This window comes from Sceloporus occidentalis, unplaced genomic scaffold (genome assembly GCF_023333645.1).
Source record: "Sceloporus occidentalis isolate IW3139 unplaced genomic scaffold, rSceOcc1.0.p SCAF_68, whole genome shotgun sequence".
Lineage (NCBI taxonomy): Eukaryota > Metazoa > Chordata > Lepidosauria > Squamata > Phrynosomatidae > Sceloporus > Sceloporus occidentalis.
In genome coordinates this window covers 5,275,039-5,292,187 of record NW_028317048.1, presented here as the reverse complement: position 1 = coordinate 5,292,187, position 17,149 = coordinate 5,275,039, and the positions used below count along the sequence as shown (strand labels likewise).

Sequence of the window (17,149 nt, the reverse complement as noted above, 5' to 3'; positions counted from 1 at the left end):
TCCTTGACACATGTAATGCTTGTTCCTTTTAAAATGAACACCCAAAGCCATAAGAAGTGTGTATCCAAAGATTGCTGCACAGGCTCTGAGTCCCTTCCCTCTTCTGGAGTCACCTATAAATGGATCTTTACTGCTGCAGCACATTATATTTGCAGATCATAAAAATCCACCTCCAGCGCTTACCAAGACTGTCCTGACATTACTGTTTTATGACCTTGACTTATTGTGGTCACCTGGATAATATTTAAATCAACATTATGGTCTCTCACTTATATTAAACTTGCTTAGATAATGTTCTAAAAGTCGTATTAGCGTCCAGCCCAAATAATAATAATAAAATTACATTTGAAATGTGTCTGTCTGAAAAAAAAATCTACTATTAAAATGCAGTGATTTCACAACTCCAGCTAAGCACAGCTCTATGAAATTTATTTTTTCTCCACAAAGGGTTAAAATACATGCACAGAATTACACATACATAGTGTATTTAAATAACAGACACAAGAAATGTTTTTTTTAAGGATTAACAATACTGATTTGTTTAAATCCTTTTCTTAAATATGCAGTAAACCAGTTAAAGACACTGCATAAGATTTATATAAGATAATATTTATATAGAATGTCCATAGTTTCACTTCAACTGTTCATGTATAAACATTTTAAATCCATTTGTCGTTTTGCTTCGAGATACAATATACAGGATACATTAATGTCAGAAAGCAAACTTTAAACGCATATGTTTTCTCTAACACAAAATTTGCCAACAGAAAGATATTAAAAAGGTCTCTTGATTTGTGCTGGACGTAAATAACTTAGAAATAACATTTCAATAGCTGGCTCAATGACCATCTTTACATAGAAACAGGGGTGCAATATATATATTTTCATGCATGATAGTTTTTGCATATTTTATTTTATCTACAAACTGTTAATACTGAAAATAACAGAAAGGCTACCTAGCCAAGTTGCTTTAGTATGCATATGCATTGCATTATTGACCTATAAAACGTACATGTTGAAGTTGTTTTTATTCTACTAATTTTTATGCTTAGCTTTTTGGGGGAACATTTTTTCCTTTGTGTTGTTGTTTGTTTTGGGGGGGAGCTCAAGTAAAATTAAAATTGGAGGTCAGTTCTCGAATTCGGTTCTCCCTGTTCATTTTCTTCAGTTTCATCCTGCGGTTTTGAAACCAGATTTTCACTTGTCTGTCTGTTAGGTTGATACTCTTACTAATCTCTAGGCGGCGCTCACGGGTCAAATACATATTAAACAAGAACTCCTTCTCCAGTTCCAGCGTCTGGTGCTTAGTGTAAGGACATCTTTTCTTTCTTCCGCTCTTAGCTGTCAGCCAATTTCCTGTAGCGTTTTCTGCCTTTATATCCTCTGTTAAAAATAATATTTAAATATAAGTATCCCTGGAAAAAAATAGGGACAATTATACTGCTGATAAAGACTGTCTCCCTTTATAAATATATATCCTTTTTCTCTTAACTACTACAGCTACCAGCCATAAGCTGAATTGCTGAATTTGAAGGCTAGCCATTTCCTTGGTTATTGTGCCTTGGGTATTTTATCACTACACTAATCACTATAGGATAATTCCAGGGAACTCTTTACAGGGTTTAGTTAAGTAGAACAACAATGCCCTTGTATCACTGCCGCATGGTCTAAAATCCTTGCAGAGAAGCTAGAACTCGGGTATGAGTTTTCAACTTGACATAAATAATTCTGGTAACCGATACCTTGCTTACATCAAAATCCAGCCCACTGTATGGGATTGAGTATGTGACACACATGTCTGATGAGATATCTCTACACAATTATGCACGGATTTCATCAACAAAGGGTAGCCTTACACTATAATCCACAGATCAATAAATGTGCTTCTTAAGAAAACATATTCCTCTTTTACACAGTGTGATCCACAGAAACCAGCAATTACAATCAACCAGGAAATATAGAGATGTAATTATCCAAATTCCACCTGTCTCCCTTTTTATCTATCTATCTATCTATCTATCTATCTATCTATCTATCTATCTATCTATCTATTTATCTATCTTTTGAGTGGGATATGCAGGTAGTTAGGTAGGTAGATAGATAGATGATAGATAGATAGATAGATAGATAGATAGATAGATAGATAGATAGATAGATAAATAGATAGACAAAAAGACATACACATAGATAGATACAAATACAGAGATAGCACACATGCAGATTGGATAGGTATCCTTCTGTAATGTGTTTAATACATTACATATCTATATATTTGCTGTGCTGCATATGTGTATTACATGTACGCCGTATATTTTGTACACAAAAAGTATATATATATAAATATATATATATATACATATATATATATATATATATACACACACAATACTTTTTCTGTATATATATGTGTGTATATATATCATGAGTTATTTTTCTCTTATAAAAATATATTTAGAAGCCAAGTTAACGGGGCATTTAAAATGAAAAATAAATATTTTTATATTGTACATTAAGTACCCAATGGTAAATTCGCTATTTCATCCCAATGTATTTTATTATATTTTATTATCTTAAAATCCACATTTCCACAAAAAAACATTTCTGATAATTATATATAATGTACTAAATACATATGAAAATCAGAGCCGATAACGTAGATATAATGCCACCACAACTTGCAGAAAACATATCCAACAACTAAAGGTAAACACTGGGGATAAAATCTCCAAGAAGCACTACTATACTGATTACATAAGGAGTAATTGAATGCAAGCAGTACACGCCAAGAAACACAATTAAAAGCGAAATCCACATAAAGTCACAGCACAAAATGCAATTTCATGTAGAAACAAATGAGGTATAATTAATTCTAAAGATACATTATTTCTATTAGAATTCCAAACCGAATGACCAGTTCTCATGTTTATGCTACTTTTTGTGTAATGCACATCTGGAACAAAGATGAACAGGGGTTGGGATATGTATTCGATTAACTTGTTTTCCTAAACTTGACTTTGTATTATAAAATTATCGTGTAGTAGTGAAAAACCGTTACATATAAATCTACTAAAAATAGTAAATAGGTTTTATTTCAGGAAAATAAAAAAGAACGAATAAACTGAAGAAATTATATTCTTGCGTGTCAAACAGGGAGCTGACATTCCAGTTCTTAAATTTGAAACCAGATTTCTTATAAAAAAAAGACTGTCCATTGTATTCCTACAAACGTTTGATAAAATTGGAAACAAAAGAATAATTAATAATTAAGATGTGCATTGGCTTATCAATATGGGACTAGCACCCATTTTAGGTTATTTAAAAATATATATATATACACAAACATATACATATATGTGTGTGTTTTATATATATATATATATATTGTTTAAGCAATGTATACATATGACAAAGTGTAAAAAATAAGATAATTATTCTTAGAAGGCCCATATCGCCTAAAAAAAATCTAAAATGAATGCTCACTCATGCAAAAGCTGCACAGACCCATCAAAACATAAGAAAAATGTTAGCCATCTTTAACAATACAATTATCAACCACAAACAAACATTTGTTTATAAACATCGCTTAATTTGTGTTATTCGCTCAACAGGACTTGAAAAGAAAACAGCAAGTATAGTAAAAGCTTCGTTATTTCATATGTCCAGTCAAACCAATTACAATCAGCCAAACGATAAACGTTTACAAGGAACAACAAAATTGCGCTCAATTATTTGCTATTAAGTTTCTTCAAAAATCACTACAAAATATTTCCTTTCCCTACCCATACATATATTTGATGTATATATATATATATATATATATATATATATATATATATATATATATATATATATATATATACATCAAATATGTATAGAGATATATGAGCACCATTCTCATATTGTACATATAAATTACATTGTACATTGACGAGAACATGAACTTTTCATTTATATATTCTGTTTAAAGGTGCCCTTTCTTAGCTGTCAGACAGCCCCAACACCCTGTAGTGTTACTGTGATGTATTTTTCTGGGATGTTTAGCCAGCCACTCATTCGTCTGGTAGTACAGTACAAGATCCGTGACACATGAAGAAAGTCCCTTACCTTTGGCTTCGTTGTCAGAGTTGTCAGTGCTTGTATCAGTGTTTTTTCCAATCTCCTTGTCCCCTTCGGATGGTGGTAATTTGGCTGCTGGAAGGCTCTTCTCTGTCTTGATGTCACTGGCACTGGCATTGTTGGAGTTAGTGCTAAGGTTTGTTGCCAGGTTCTGGTTGTCTGTCTTCGTATTTTCGGGGAAGCCCACCTTGCCCCCCGCCTGCTGCTCCAATAGCTCATTCCTTGGGTTCAGATTCGTCCTGTTCTCAAAACTTGTCTCAAACTCGCCTGGGTTGTGGGTTTTCTCCATGGGGTAACCTTGGCTGGCTCGATAATAGCTGGGAACAGGAACTTCATGGTCACTTGAGCGAGACTCGGGCATCTGATTTGGGTAAAGTGCAGCCTCTGTGGCATTTTTAGCCCTTTTGTCAGCACTGTACATGCAGCAAACATTTTCCTCCTTGACATTGGTTGGGAAAGAGCATGAAGAAAGCTGCCTTGCAACAGGTTGCTCAATCCTGTATGTATTTTTGGGTTCACACCAATTGTCCAGTTGAGATAGGTAAGATGGATAGGTGTTGAGAGACAGGCTGGGATTATTCACCTCGTCTCTTTTGGAAAGAGACGGGACAATCCCACAGTTTCTCATCATCCCACAGCTGAAATCGCTCCCAGACTGCATATACATCCCTTGGTTGGAGGAATAATTCTCTCCTCTGCAGCTACCGGCCAACGAGTCCATCAAAAACGAGTTAGGAGTCACATTGCTGGGACATGACATTTTCAGAGAGGGTTTTTAAAGAGGAATACTACAGCCAGAGGCTGACATCTTTTTTTTAGGGAAAAATATCAGCACCATAATTATCCACGCATTGGCCCCACCACGTGACTCCCAGGCCAATGAGGATTGAAAGTGGCCTTGGTGATTCAGACGCAGGTGACGTCACAGGGGTCAAGTTGTCGGGAAAGAGGAAAATGAACGTGGAGCAACAGCGCCACCTGTCAGACTTTCTGAGGTATAGCGTCAAAGACCTTCAAGTTGAACAAAGGAGAACGTTTCAGTTTGTTTACTAATGAATCAACGCTGGTCCAAGGAGGAGAGGATAATCTCAGAGGTAATATTTAAATACAAATAAAGACGTATTCACTTAGCCAGGAAGAATCAATTAATATATTGTATATCAGAATGTGTAGTCGGTTTTTGTTTTCATTTACTCTGCAATGTTCGAAAAAAATTGCAGTTGAAGTTTGCCTCACCTCTGATTCACTCTGCACTGGTGTGTTACAGGAACTTATGTATTTCTGAAAAAAATGCATATATAAATCTATTTTTACTGTATTATACTTAGTTTGAAATATAGGCTTTGTATTGCAAGAATGAAGGAAAAGGGGTACGTTGTGACTTCTTATATTTATTTTTGTCAGATCTAGAGGTTAAAATAATATAATCCTACATATCCTACAATATATCAATAGAAATTCTAATTATAAGCACCAGAGCATATTCAATTTTATCGTGATACTCACATTTTTGGTAGGAAAATTCGACGGGTTGTTCTGTATTCGGTATTGTGTGCATTAATTTTTACTTTTATAATTGTATACGAAGAATTTGTAACGAAAATATCAATGTGACATTCTATGTTTATAGAATCTAGAAACGTAATATGCGAAGTAAAATATTCCGAGAACATAACACAGGTAGGAAACCATGGACAATACTTAATGATCTACGTTTACTGCATTGAATTCAGACATCTTATATTATTTGAAAATCAAATCCGTTTTTAAATAGTGGCTTTCGAACACACACACAAACACACGCACACAAACACACACACACACACATATATATATATATATATATTAAGTTTACAATTCGAATTCAATGTTATTATTAATACAATCAATTATTTTTTGGCAATTTAATTCAATCGACAGTGGAGAATATTGATTAATGTAACGCCTATTTGAAATACATTTTAAAATAAACAAATGTGCCAATTGTATTTCTATTTCCTTTGATATACCCAATTACTTGTATATCGCATTAAAAAGGGCTCGACACACCGATAAAATCTTGCTTTTAAATGCAATAATTCTTTTATGGAAAATACCTCTATAGTACAGGATATTTTCTTTATATCTATATACATTAAACCAGGCTATGAAAACACTAGTACGTTTTTAGTGGACCAATATTAACTTTAAATAATACACTTCTATTTTTTCTGAAGAAGGGCACTGGTCAGTATCAAGGACAGTTTAGCTTTATCAACGCCAAGTTGATAAATGTAGAACCAAGATATGAAGCAGCCAAGCATATTTAACCCCCTCCCCTCGTTGTTGGATAATGTCACATGTAATAGCATACAACTGTATGATCAACCCAAGTTTTTGGTCTTATCAATACTATAGCTAAAAGTTGTATTTACCTTGTAAAGGGTGTTTTTTTTTGGTAGTTCATGATCCTCTTTTCTTAAAAGACAGACACGTTTCCGCTGGCCCAGACCCTAAAACTATATATGGCTTGTTCCCTTCACCTATAGAAGACAGTAAAACCTCCCCTCCAGACGCCATTTGGCTTCCCAAGAAAGCTATTTGAGACTTTATGGCCTCTATTTGTGTTAGTTGCATAGTCTTTCTAAAACTGTCTGGAAGAAATCGTTTGGTTTTATGATAACCAAGGAAAATTCCACATAATATTTATAAGGCGGGGATAAAAATTTAGTATTGGTACCAATATTTTTTAATTTATAGGTGATGAAATGGAAGACCATGATATCTTTTATTGTCTTACTTTCCTTGACTCCTTTTCCTTATCTTTTCTGCAATGCAATCGTTTACTGTGGTTGAAGCAAATATTTTCTTTTTTTTCTTTTTTTACGTTCTTCTCTGTTTTATTTCTTCAATATTTTATAATATGGTGGTGTCTCATGAACAAGCCATGTTCGCATATAACACATGATGTGGTACAAATATTAACATGGATGTTTTTTGTAATTAAAAAAAAACAACTTTTTAATTTATTTGTTTTCCCCCCATAGATTCCGCAGACACGGGAGTGGACCTGTTTGTGTTATGACTACACTGCTTCTACAAATAAAGTCTGAAACCGGGGTTGCTAAAACAGATGTTTGTAATTGTATGTGTAAATAAAAGTACATTAATTAAATACTTGTGGACCTAAGGAGCTCCAAATATATTTTATGCAAATTTTGACTTAAAGGGAGCTTATAAATTGGTGGATTGAAAGAAGATAGATAGATATATAGATAGCTAGAGAGAGAGAGAGAGAGAGAGAGAGAGAGAGAGAGAGAGAGAGAGAATGTTTAATTATGTTTTCATTTTAATTAAATATGTAATTTTACAGATCTGGATAAAACATAGCAAGTCTCTTATTTAATGATTTTCTTTATAGAAATGGACATTAAAATCACCAAGAATTTTCTCCAGGAGCCCGGATATTGTTTAAAGTTTCAAATAATTAGAATTATGATAAACATGGACCATTAAAGAGGGAACATATAAAATTCATCAACCTAAGTAGGGCCCCCATTGGGACAATTGCTTTGTTCTAATTGCAGAAAATAAATAGGAACAAAAGACATAAAAGGAATCCCAAGGACTCCTTTTTTAGATTAAAAAAAAAGTTTACATAAAAAACATTAAGCGTAAAAACATAATTGCACATGTAAAAATAAACAAACATTATAAACCAAGCAAAATTACATTTTTGTTGCTTGCATTTAGACCATTACAAAAAATGTAATTAAAATATTTTGAGAAATATGACACCAAAATGCACTTGGTGGGATGTTACCCCCACGTCACGTTCAATATTGCCCTCTGTTTCCGCCAGTTATAAAAGCTATTGGGCCCTGATTGCCCTCATTCTTTCCATTGTCTTCGAATAAACTCAAATTCACAGACTTTCAAATGTGTCTGGAAAATGCTGTGTCTTAATTGTCTGAAATCCCCTAGTATGTAGATATAGCTGTCATACATTTGGTGACAGGCATTGAGACTGATTGGCATGATACTCATTTACTGAGATGTGCCTTTTTTTAATTAATTCTATGAGAGCTATTCAAATAGACTCTTTGTTTTCTTTGTGCCCCTTGAAATCCTACCTTACAAGATGGAGGTATATGCGCATGTATGAACAATATTTGCACACCCTTCAGTTGAACTAATTATGAGTTAGTGCAAAGTACACGGGGAAACCCATATCTGCAATGAAGGGGAAATTTGGATAAAACAATGCCATACATTGCATATCACAAAACCTTTATGAGAAGTCGAAGTAGATATTGTATAATGTCCACGTTACAGCTCAATCAAACCTTAAACTTTCTTCTTTGTTTGTAATTTAAAGCTCATGATTATATCACTAGATTATATTCAGTTCATTATAGCAAGCAAAATCTCATGATGCACACTGCATCATGTCACACCCCATATTGTTGGTAAAATTGTCTACAAATAGAAAGATAAGTATAAGGTATATAACTGCGATATCTATTGATTCGTGTCTGTTTAACTATATAGTATGTGTAAATTGTTATAGATGTATATATATATAATATATTATGTTATATTTGGGCACATGAGGATATGCAGTTCATACATACATGTGTAATATGTGTAGCAAATGTGTAATAATGTCTGGGCTTTAGAAATATTAATAAAAAAAGCATATGCCATCGTACAAGGTACAATCGCATGCAGGTATACATTAAACGGTGTATATATATATATATATATATATTCGATACATATATGTGTTTGTTGTGTTTTTTTGTGTGTCACTACATAGTACATAACTAACTCACATTCTAAAATAGATTTTTTTCTCTATGGCGTATATAAAATCCGTTGAGTATTGATTATCATATGAAAGTACAACAAACCATTATATGAAAATTCACAAAAAATAGAATACTATTTTAATCATTAATTTTAGTAAGATGCAGAGGTTCACAATAATTGCGTTTTGTGGGTACATACTGAGTTTACACATAAACAATGGTCATTTTATTGGCTGGAACTGTTGAAAATAAAAAAAAAGTAGAATTAAACTATTAATGAAAAGAATTACACATTTGAAAGTTTAAAGGTTTTATTTTACTAGGACTACTGCATGTTGCAAATTTTTGTAGTGAATACAACATCACCAGTGGATACAAATGGTCAGAGGGGCTTTATTTATATTAAATAAGCTTGAAGCCATATCAGAATCACTTGGGCTCCATTCACAGACAAATGCCAGAAATTGACCGAAAAAAGTATTGCCAGATTCTTAAACAACGAATTCTGCTTTGTGGGTTATAAGAAAACACCACATTGGGCGTAATTGATTTTTTACTAACTCAGGTGATTAATAGTCAAATTGTACTTAACAGCAAGCATGCTAGTATTAAAATAACATCGGTTGAAACACTTTTAAATTAAGACATATCCTAAACCCAGTAGGATTTTTTTTCCTTTAATTAAATGGTAATAAGGAACGACTAGGTGGGTTATTAATAAATCCCCACATACTTCCATTAATTGATCCGGTGTTTAAAACCCAGTGCATAACCGAAAAGAATGCGCGCTAGTAAAATATAAAATATTTTTTACCCATTGCAAACGCAGAATTCATTGTAATATTTGCATTGGTTGTACGGAGAACATGCGCAGGGTAAAATACATAGTGAAAGTATATATTAGTATATTTAGACTAAAAGAAAATAGTGTGCGAATATTTCTATGTATGTGCGCATAGTGTTTGTGAGATATATATTAATTGATAGATGTCACGGTCCATAAACATACATCAAATCCATATCACATACAACATAACAAATATATATATATATAGGGAGGGAGAGAGAGAGAGAGAGAGAGAGAGAGAGAATAAATTGAATGCGCTGCGAAATCATGTTACACATATTTAAAGACAATGAGAGCCGCTGTTCTCTACGCTTACCATTGTTGTTTAGGTAATAGTGATTTTTCAATTTCAGAGTTAAAAAAATCTTGTTTTTTCCCCTCTAAATAAAAAATACACATAAGTCCAGTCAGAGAGGCCAAAGCCTGCCTAGAAGTTCAAGTTGCAGTAAACAAGGGAATACTCTTTTCCCCTTAGTGCCCACTATTGGTGAGTTATAAAAGAGACCTATATGTCCTATAACGTTTTATATGTATGGCTCTTTTGTGTAAGAACAAAATACACAAAATGCACAATAGAACAACACACAATCCAGATTTTTTTACCTAACAGGAAAAGCAATGGAGTTAGCAAATTACAATTATTATTTGTAATAAATGTGGAAGGCGAGGGAGAAATGAAAACAAAAGAAATTTTTGAAGCAACGACAAGTATCCTCCTTCTGTCTGGAAGCCGAGGTCTTGGACAATTTCAGGATGCTACACAATTTGAAGGAGGCTGAAACATGCAGTTTGTCTGTAGGGTCTCTCAGGAGAATACAGAGCCAGGGTTTAAGGCTCTAAGGGAGCAATCACAGTCTCTTACTGACCGTCCCCAAGTCCATTTGCCAAAGCCACTGCCTTCTTCGCTACGATTTCCCAAATTCCAGTCTGGGATCCTGCTTTCCAAATGTACTTTACAGACACCATTCAAGGGGTGTCGAGGGAATAATCAACCACCGTCTCCATTCACATTTCCACCGACATGGAATGAGTCCTGCTCCAGACTTGAGTGTGGATAAAGCTCCTTCAAGTTCATATCTCACTGAGCTGATATGAGTGAATGAGTGAATAACGGTCTGTGTGGCTGCATGTGTGCGCGAGTGTGCGTGTTTGTCTTTGTGCCTGTGTCAACAGGCTTGTCCTGCTGCTGTCCACTCCATTCTGCTGTGCCTGTTCTTTCCAACTGGTAACATTTTCCCATCACCAGTGATGAATCATATTCTCTTGCACTACAATCAGATTTTTGTGATAATTGTTGGTGGAGCACACTTTGCTCTTGTGTGCGCAGTAGAAAGTCAATTAAAAGTTCTCCTCTGTCACTAGCTTTCCAAAAGTATTTGCAACATTTCAAAACGAAAAAAATCTCCTGCATGATTCGATACCTTGTTAGGATCACAGAGAGGAATGGGAAACACATTTTGGGATTACGTGTTTGGTGTTTTGTACGTCATAGAGGAAGTCCAAAGTAATTAACTTGGATGTTATTAAGTCCATTTTAAAGCACAGCCCTCCTATACCCCACCCTTGGAATATGTGTTTTTTTCCCCATTCTTGCCCTGATGGACTTAAGTTACCTTGAAAGGTTTTGAGCCGCTATTTTTCTGATACTATAATTAAGGGCTATAATCTTATGGAAGTGTTACCAATATCAGTTATACAACTGTTAAAATATCAAGATACATAATAGGAATCAGTTCCTTTATGAACCGCTATTAGGTTTTTAACAATATTCCAAGCAGATTGATGATTATATATATATATAACATACATGAATTTCAAGGTAACCCTATCGTTTCCCAATACTTCTAAGCCTGGTCTTTCTTTTTTCTGCTATTTATTACAAAGAGTGGCGGGTAATGGCCTTGACTTTATTGAAGTTCAAAGACGTCCAATATTCACATTTTTTCTAATGGATTAAGTGGGCATTGGTTACCAAAACCTGTGTCACATAATAACAGCAATAAACGCATGCATAGGATTTCTCTTTAGTGTTTAAGCCTTCTTTTGTCTTAGGACAAATAGAACCTCCTTCTCCCAGCTAACAAACCCTTGAAGAAAAAAAAGGGGAAAAAAATGTCTTCTCATGTGAAGCCCTCCTACATTCTAAGTCTGGGTTCCCCCCTCTTCCTCCAAAGTGTTTAACCTCTTATAAGCCGTTGTGGCAGGGAAATCTTTTAGAGATCTATGTACCAACATACAATGAACCACAGCCTGGAAAGGGTTAATTCCCTTTCTTTTTGGCATTGGCGCTTACTTCTGCTGTAAACTCCCACATGGACAATAAACTTGGGTTTACAGCTAACATTCCATTTTAAATCAAGGAAACTTTGAACTAGCCCTCCAGATTGTGAACAATCTCACTGGCAGACGTGAGAAAAAATATATAATAAATAAGTATATCCAAGCAAGTCGACGGATCCCCCACCCATTTCCCCTGCAAACACTTTCCTATTTGTTTACTGTTTACAGCGGAAGCTTTCGCCTATGGCCCCTCAGAGTAATTAAGCAAAAAACTAAACTCTTTAGTGTTGCAGCCTTTATGACATTGTCTAGACTGGTCTCTTTTGTCAAAGAATCCTCAGCTGTTCCGGGAATTAGCTGTTGTACAATTTGGACTTTGTTAGTTACCTTTTATTATTATCTAACGTCAAATTAAGAACAGGGGCTTAATAGTCGTGAAAAAAGCTCCACTTGGGTCTCTAAAGTGGTTGAAATACGTATATATATGACCAGGCGATCTTTTTACCTTGTTCCTAGTAGACCAATTGAAGGGTTTATTATATATATATATATATATATATATATGTATATATATCACAAGTGCAAAGTTTTTCTATACTCATCTCTATCAAATGTATAATCCAGCGTTTTCTATTATCTGATATTATCTACATGCATATAATAAAAATTTATGTGTATGTTGGCTTGTAGCATATATATATATATATATATATATATATATATATATATATATATATATATATATATACATATGTGACAAAGTAATGATTCCTCGCTTTTCTTTCAGCAAGTTTAATGCCTGCAGTATGTTATTTAGTGTTAGACTGTAACCATGCGGCTCATGACTAATCCATGCTGTAAGCAAATAACCCATTTGTAACAGCTGTTTAATCCTTACTTATTTACAATTTGGTTTATGAGAAACATGTCTGTATAAAATAATTTTATACATTTCCACATTGACCTTCTCATCTCATAACTTGTTTTACTGGATGAATGCGCTCATATTATTTTAAGTTTTGACAATTTATATATTCTAGAATTTCTATGTAGCTTATTCTCAGTTTTTGTTCCATTATTGCATATTTATTTATTTATAAAATTGAAAATCGCCTAATAAGACTTTCCTTGTCTACAAGAGCGGCCTATGTTACCAATTTCTGGACAGACACAAAACAACAAAAAACTAGAACTAGGAAAAAAGACTGTTCTAAAAACATATATAGAAATAGTGACCATAATTATAAAGTGGTGGCATTTATTTATTTTTTTTATACAGAAAGATACATGCATGAAACATTACCAATAAAATGTAGTCTTTCGAACAGATCCAGGAGTTTGGATTCCCCATATTAATTTTTCTACCTTTAATGAAACATTTGTGCTTATGTGTTTAACACTGTTTTACCAGGTTTATTTTATGTTACCAGGTTTATTTTGAAAAGTATTACTCGTGTTAAAAAAATGGTTAGTTACAATCTTAAAACAATAAAAGGGGGAGCATTTTATAAGTAATTTCGGATAAAAAATGAGGCCATTCAATGAATTCCAAGCGAATATTCGCACATTATTGCACTGATCCATTAAGGGCTCAAGTTCTACCCATGATTCTAGTAGCATGGGGCTATATACATTAAACCTATCAAAATTCGATGTCTAGGATGGGCCTTAAAAAAGATTACAATCTATAACATAATTTATATGCAGAGTGCCAATTGGAATTGTTCACTTCCCAAAAAAACCAAACTCACCCCACGCGCATGGGACTAGTATGTAACTTTATATAATATGCAATACTAATTTCCCGCATGTATATTTGTTTGTTTTGTATTCATTTGTATACCAACACATAGGGGAACATAACATAAAATGTGTATTTCTACAATTTGAAATGTATGAACATTTATGTAAAGCCTTCAAGGGGAAAACATGGTGGTTTAGTTTAGATACATGTCTCAAAAGGGAAAATGTACAAGGACAGGGACCAAAGCAGAATGTAACTTGTTGTTAATTCACATACATACATACATACATACAAACATGCACACATCTCATCCATACACACACCACAGTAAGAAGGTAATTTGCAGAATCGTACAAACTTTGGCCATAATCTTCATAATGATTGGCTTGTCCTTAAAGTCTTTAAAAACGATAGCAATGATAACATTGTTTTCACAGCTGTAGGCTTTTGAAATGAATGATTTAGCAAAATGAAGAATCCATTTCTTCAGCAGTCAATTAAATAAAAAAAGTCCATATTTGTCCTTTAATGTGTTCAGTTACATCAAGTACTCCTCTTTTTGTAATCTCGCAATGTGTAACAAAAAAGGTTTAAAATCTGAGCTTGATTGAGGTCTCAGAATTTAAGCTATGCTTCTAGGTATCCTCTGCAGGACAAAACACTCCTCACGGGCACAGTGCATGAGATTTACACAAACATCAAGTTCACAGCAATGGGTTTCCAGAAAAATACTGCAGTCGGTCTCTGCTAAGTTTTTTTTCTTTCATTCTTCTGTTTTGAAACCATATTTTAACTTGCCGGTCAGTGAGATTCAACATTCTAGATAACTGAAGCCTCTTCTCCTTATTAATATACACATTGAAGAAAAACTCTCTCTCCAGTTCTCGAATCTGGAATTTAGAATAAGGACATCTCTTCTTCCGTGTACGAGGAGCACCTTTAAAATGATAAAACACATTTTATAACTAATATGGGGACCAATTATTGTTAACTGATTTAATAATAGTAATTATTAAAAAATGTATTATGCACAAATAGAAAACAATCTTTGTGGGATTTAATATACTATTTTCTTCATTTATTGTATAGCTATTATACAAAAAGTTTGGATATTACTCATTTTGCTAATTTTAAAAACAGTATTTAAACGTTCATATACACACAGCTATATTTCTATACAATATATAATTATATATACATAAATAAGGAAACGCATGCAAACACACAAAACACATACCAAAATATGATATGGCAATTGGTAAATTTATTTTCCTTATTATTTACCCAATACTAAATTAAAAATGTAAACCTATATTTTTTAAATATTCTCGTAAACACAATATATTAACTAAAATGGGCACCGAATGCAAACAATTATCTGAAGGATGCTACATGTTAGGTCTGCATCCTCTACAATCAGAATAATATAAATATATTAAAAGTATTATTCGATTGTCTTTAAAATTGTAAATAACCGCATGAAGAGGCACAAGGAGTCAGTAAATTACGTCTTTTGTTATTCAAAGCAAACAAATGACAGACAGGATGGTAGGATTAACTATTTTAAATCTGATGTCATAAGCAAACATTATTACTGTGTATGGGCTATAAGGCAGCTGTATCCGCCTATGCGTAGATCTGTGTAAAAGTATATATTGTATGAATTTATATTCATAAAGAGAACAGAAGGGACATATAAACTGAAAGCCAGACCAAGTAAGCCAAGGTTATGATCTACTCAGTTGCCTTTCACCTCCACAGCCCTCGAAAAAACCCTCTAAAAAGCCCCGAAAGTTCATGATCAAAGTTGTTATTTGGCACAATGGCAGGGTTTGCAGGCTTTCCCCAAAACACAACCAAATGTCTGATATCTGTTTGTTTGTTCTCTCTCCCCCATGTATCTGACACTCTCCCTCTCTCTCTCTTTTCTCCTCTCCCCCAAAGAGCTTTCCCATCGTAAAATTTCCCTCTCGTTGAAGAAGAAAGAGCTTTTGTAGGTTTAATAAAATCCTTTGAATGCTTATAAAACTCCACATAAAATGTGACCGACAAAACACCGGGCTAGCCCCTTTCACCTCCCCACTCCTGGCTGCCTAGGAGACTCAGCACAGCTCTACCTACTGGAGTTGCTGCCTTTAATGGCATCCTTATTGTTGACAGAAGAGGATGAGGCGGATGACCCAGGGTTGGTATTCTCCTCTTCATCTTCCGGGTCTAAGCCTTGATCCGCTCCGGTTGACAGAGCACTGCTTTGAGGGTCACTGTCCACCTTGGTGTCGCTTTTGGGCACACAGTCCTCCGCTTGAGTGTCTGTCCCACAGTATGCATTGTCAAAGAAGCGGTCAAAGCCCTGTGGCAGCACGGTGTTCTTACTCATGCTGGAGTAGAAGCCCGAGGAAGGGTGGTTTGCGCTGGGGTGGTGATGATGGTGATGGTGGTGATGGTGGCTGTACACGCTTTCGTTTTTCATTAGCATTTCGGTCATGCTAGAAGAAGGAGGGAGGCACTCTCTATGCATCAGATCCTCTGCTGCAGGGTAGCAGGAGGCGTAGTTGCTCCTAGGGTGCCATTTACTGGAAGGGTCTAAGCCATAGGATACCTCCCGAACTGGTTGAGATAGGTTGGTGGAGTAAGGGTAAGAGATCTGTCGAGAGGGGGCCTGGGGTAAAAACGAGGACACTGTGGAGAATTCAGGCACATAATAGGTACAGCTGGGAAGGTACAGGTTGGAGGTGCAGCCTGCCCGGTCTCCAAATTCAGTACTCCTCTCTTTGCGCGATTGGGAACAAAAGTTGCTCAGGTTCACCGAGTTAAACATCTTTCTCCCTTTCTGGCTCTATAGATAGATGTTTTGGAGGCGATCTGCAGAGGGGGAAAAATTTGGGAAGGCTGGATGACGCGCGGTCCGTCTTAGTCTCTCCCCAGGAGCACGTGATGCCGGGGTAGATATTGCCATATATCAGTACCGAGCACTTAGATGCGTAGGAGGGTTCAGTTAGGTAAGATCTGAGAGAGGTTCAAAAACGATTGGTTTTCAAACACCGCAGAAACATTATGAAAATCAATTGCAGATTTGTATTCATTTTTTTCTCTCTTTTAGGCACTCCCCTTGTGTGCATTGAGAAGTAAAAAGCAGTGTAAGGCTCATTTCAGGGGGCGGTGGGGAGGGAGAAGGGGGGGCTTGGGGGGGCTTTTGAAGTTTGCAATTTTGTCTCTGCTTTCTAGATTTCGTTCCTCTGTCATGGGGATTTGCACTCACTAGAAATAGGTCGACTCTTATTTTTCCCACCTAATGCTTCAACCTTGTGGGGGACACACTGCAAATCTTTTTTTCTGCAAAGATCAAATAAAATAGCTGGGAGCAATATGGGC

The 17,149-nt window shown here is 35.0% G+C and overlaps 2 protein-coding genes across 2 annotated transcripts; both read right to left on the bottom strand.

Moving 5' to 3' along the window:
• Positions 1-1,105: 1,105 nt before the first annotated feature.
• Positions 1,106-4,876, bottom strand: LOC149286585 (homeobox protein Hox-C10-like). The gene is made up of 2 exons (XM_089494000.1): positions 4,105-4,876; positions 1,106-1,383 (listed from the first exon to the last, which is right to left on the bottom strand). The coding sequence occupies exons 1-2, from the start codon at positions 4,874-4,876 to the stop codon at positions 1,106-1,108; spliced, it is 1,050 nt and encodes a 349-aa protein (XP_089350126.1).
• A 9,605-nt stretch (positions 4,877-14,481) lies between these two features.
• LOC149286584 (homeobox protein Hox-C11a-like) lies at positions 14,482-16,595 on the bottom strand. The gene is made up of 2 exons (XM_089493990.1): positions 15,899-16,595; positions 14,482-14,714 (listed from the first exon to the last, which is right to left on the bottom strand). Exons 1-2 carry the CDS (start codon positions 16,593-16,595, stop codon positions 14,482-14,484), a joined length of 930 nt encoding a protein of 309 aa, XP_089350116.1.
• Between the last annotated feature and the right edge of the window lie 554 nt (positions 16,596-17,149).

What these genes read in the sequence shown, in the direction of transcription:
- LOC149286585 (XM_089494000.1), bottom strand. Translation starts at nt 4,876, where the DNA reads ATGTCATGTCCCAGCAATGTGACTCCTAACTCGTTTTTGATGGACTCG. An exon ending in CTCTGACAACGAAGCCAAAG is followed by an intron (nt 1,384 to 4,104) that starts GTAAGGGACTTT and finishes TATTTTTAACAG; the next exon opens with AGGATATAAAGGCAGAAAAC.
- LOC149286584 (XM_089493990.1), bottom strand. Translation starts at nt 16,595, where the DNA reads ATGTTTAACTCGGTGAACCTGAGCAACTTTTGTTCCCAATCGCGCAAA. An exon ending in CATTAAAGGCAGCAACTCCA is followed by an intron (nt 14,715 to 15,898) that starts GTAGGTAGAGCT and finishes ATCATTTTAAAG; the next exon opens with GTGCTCCTCGTACACGGAAG.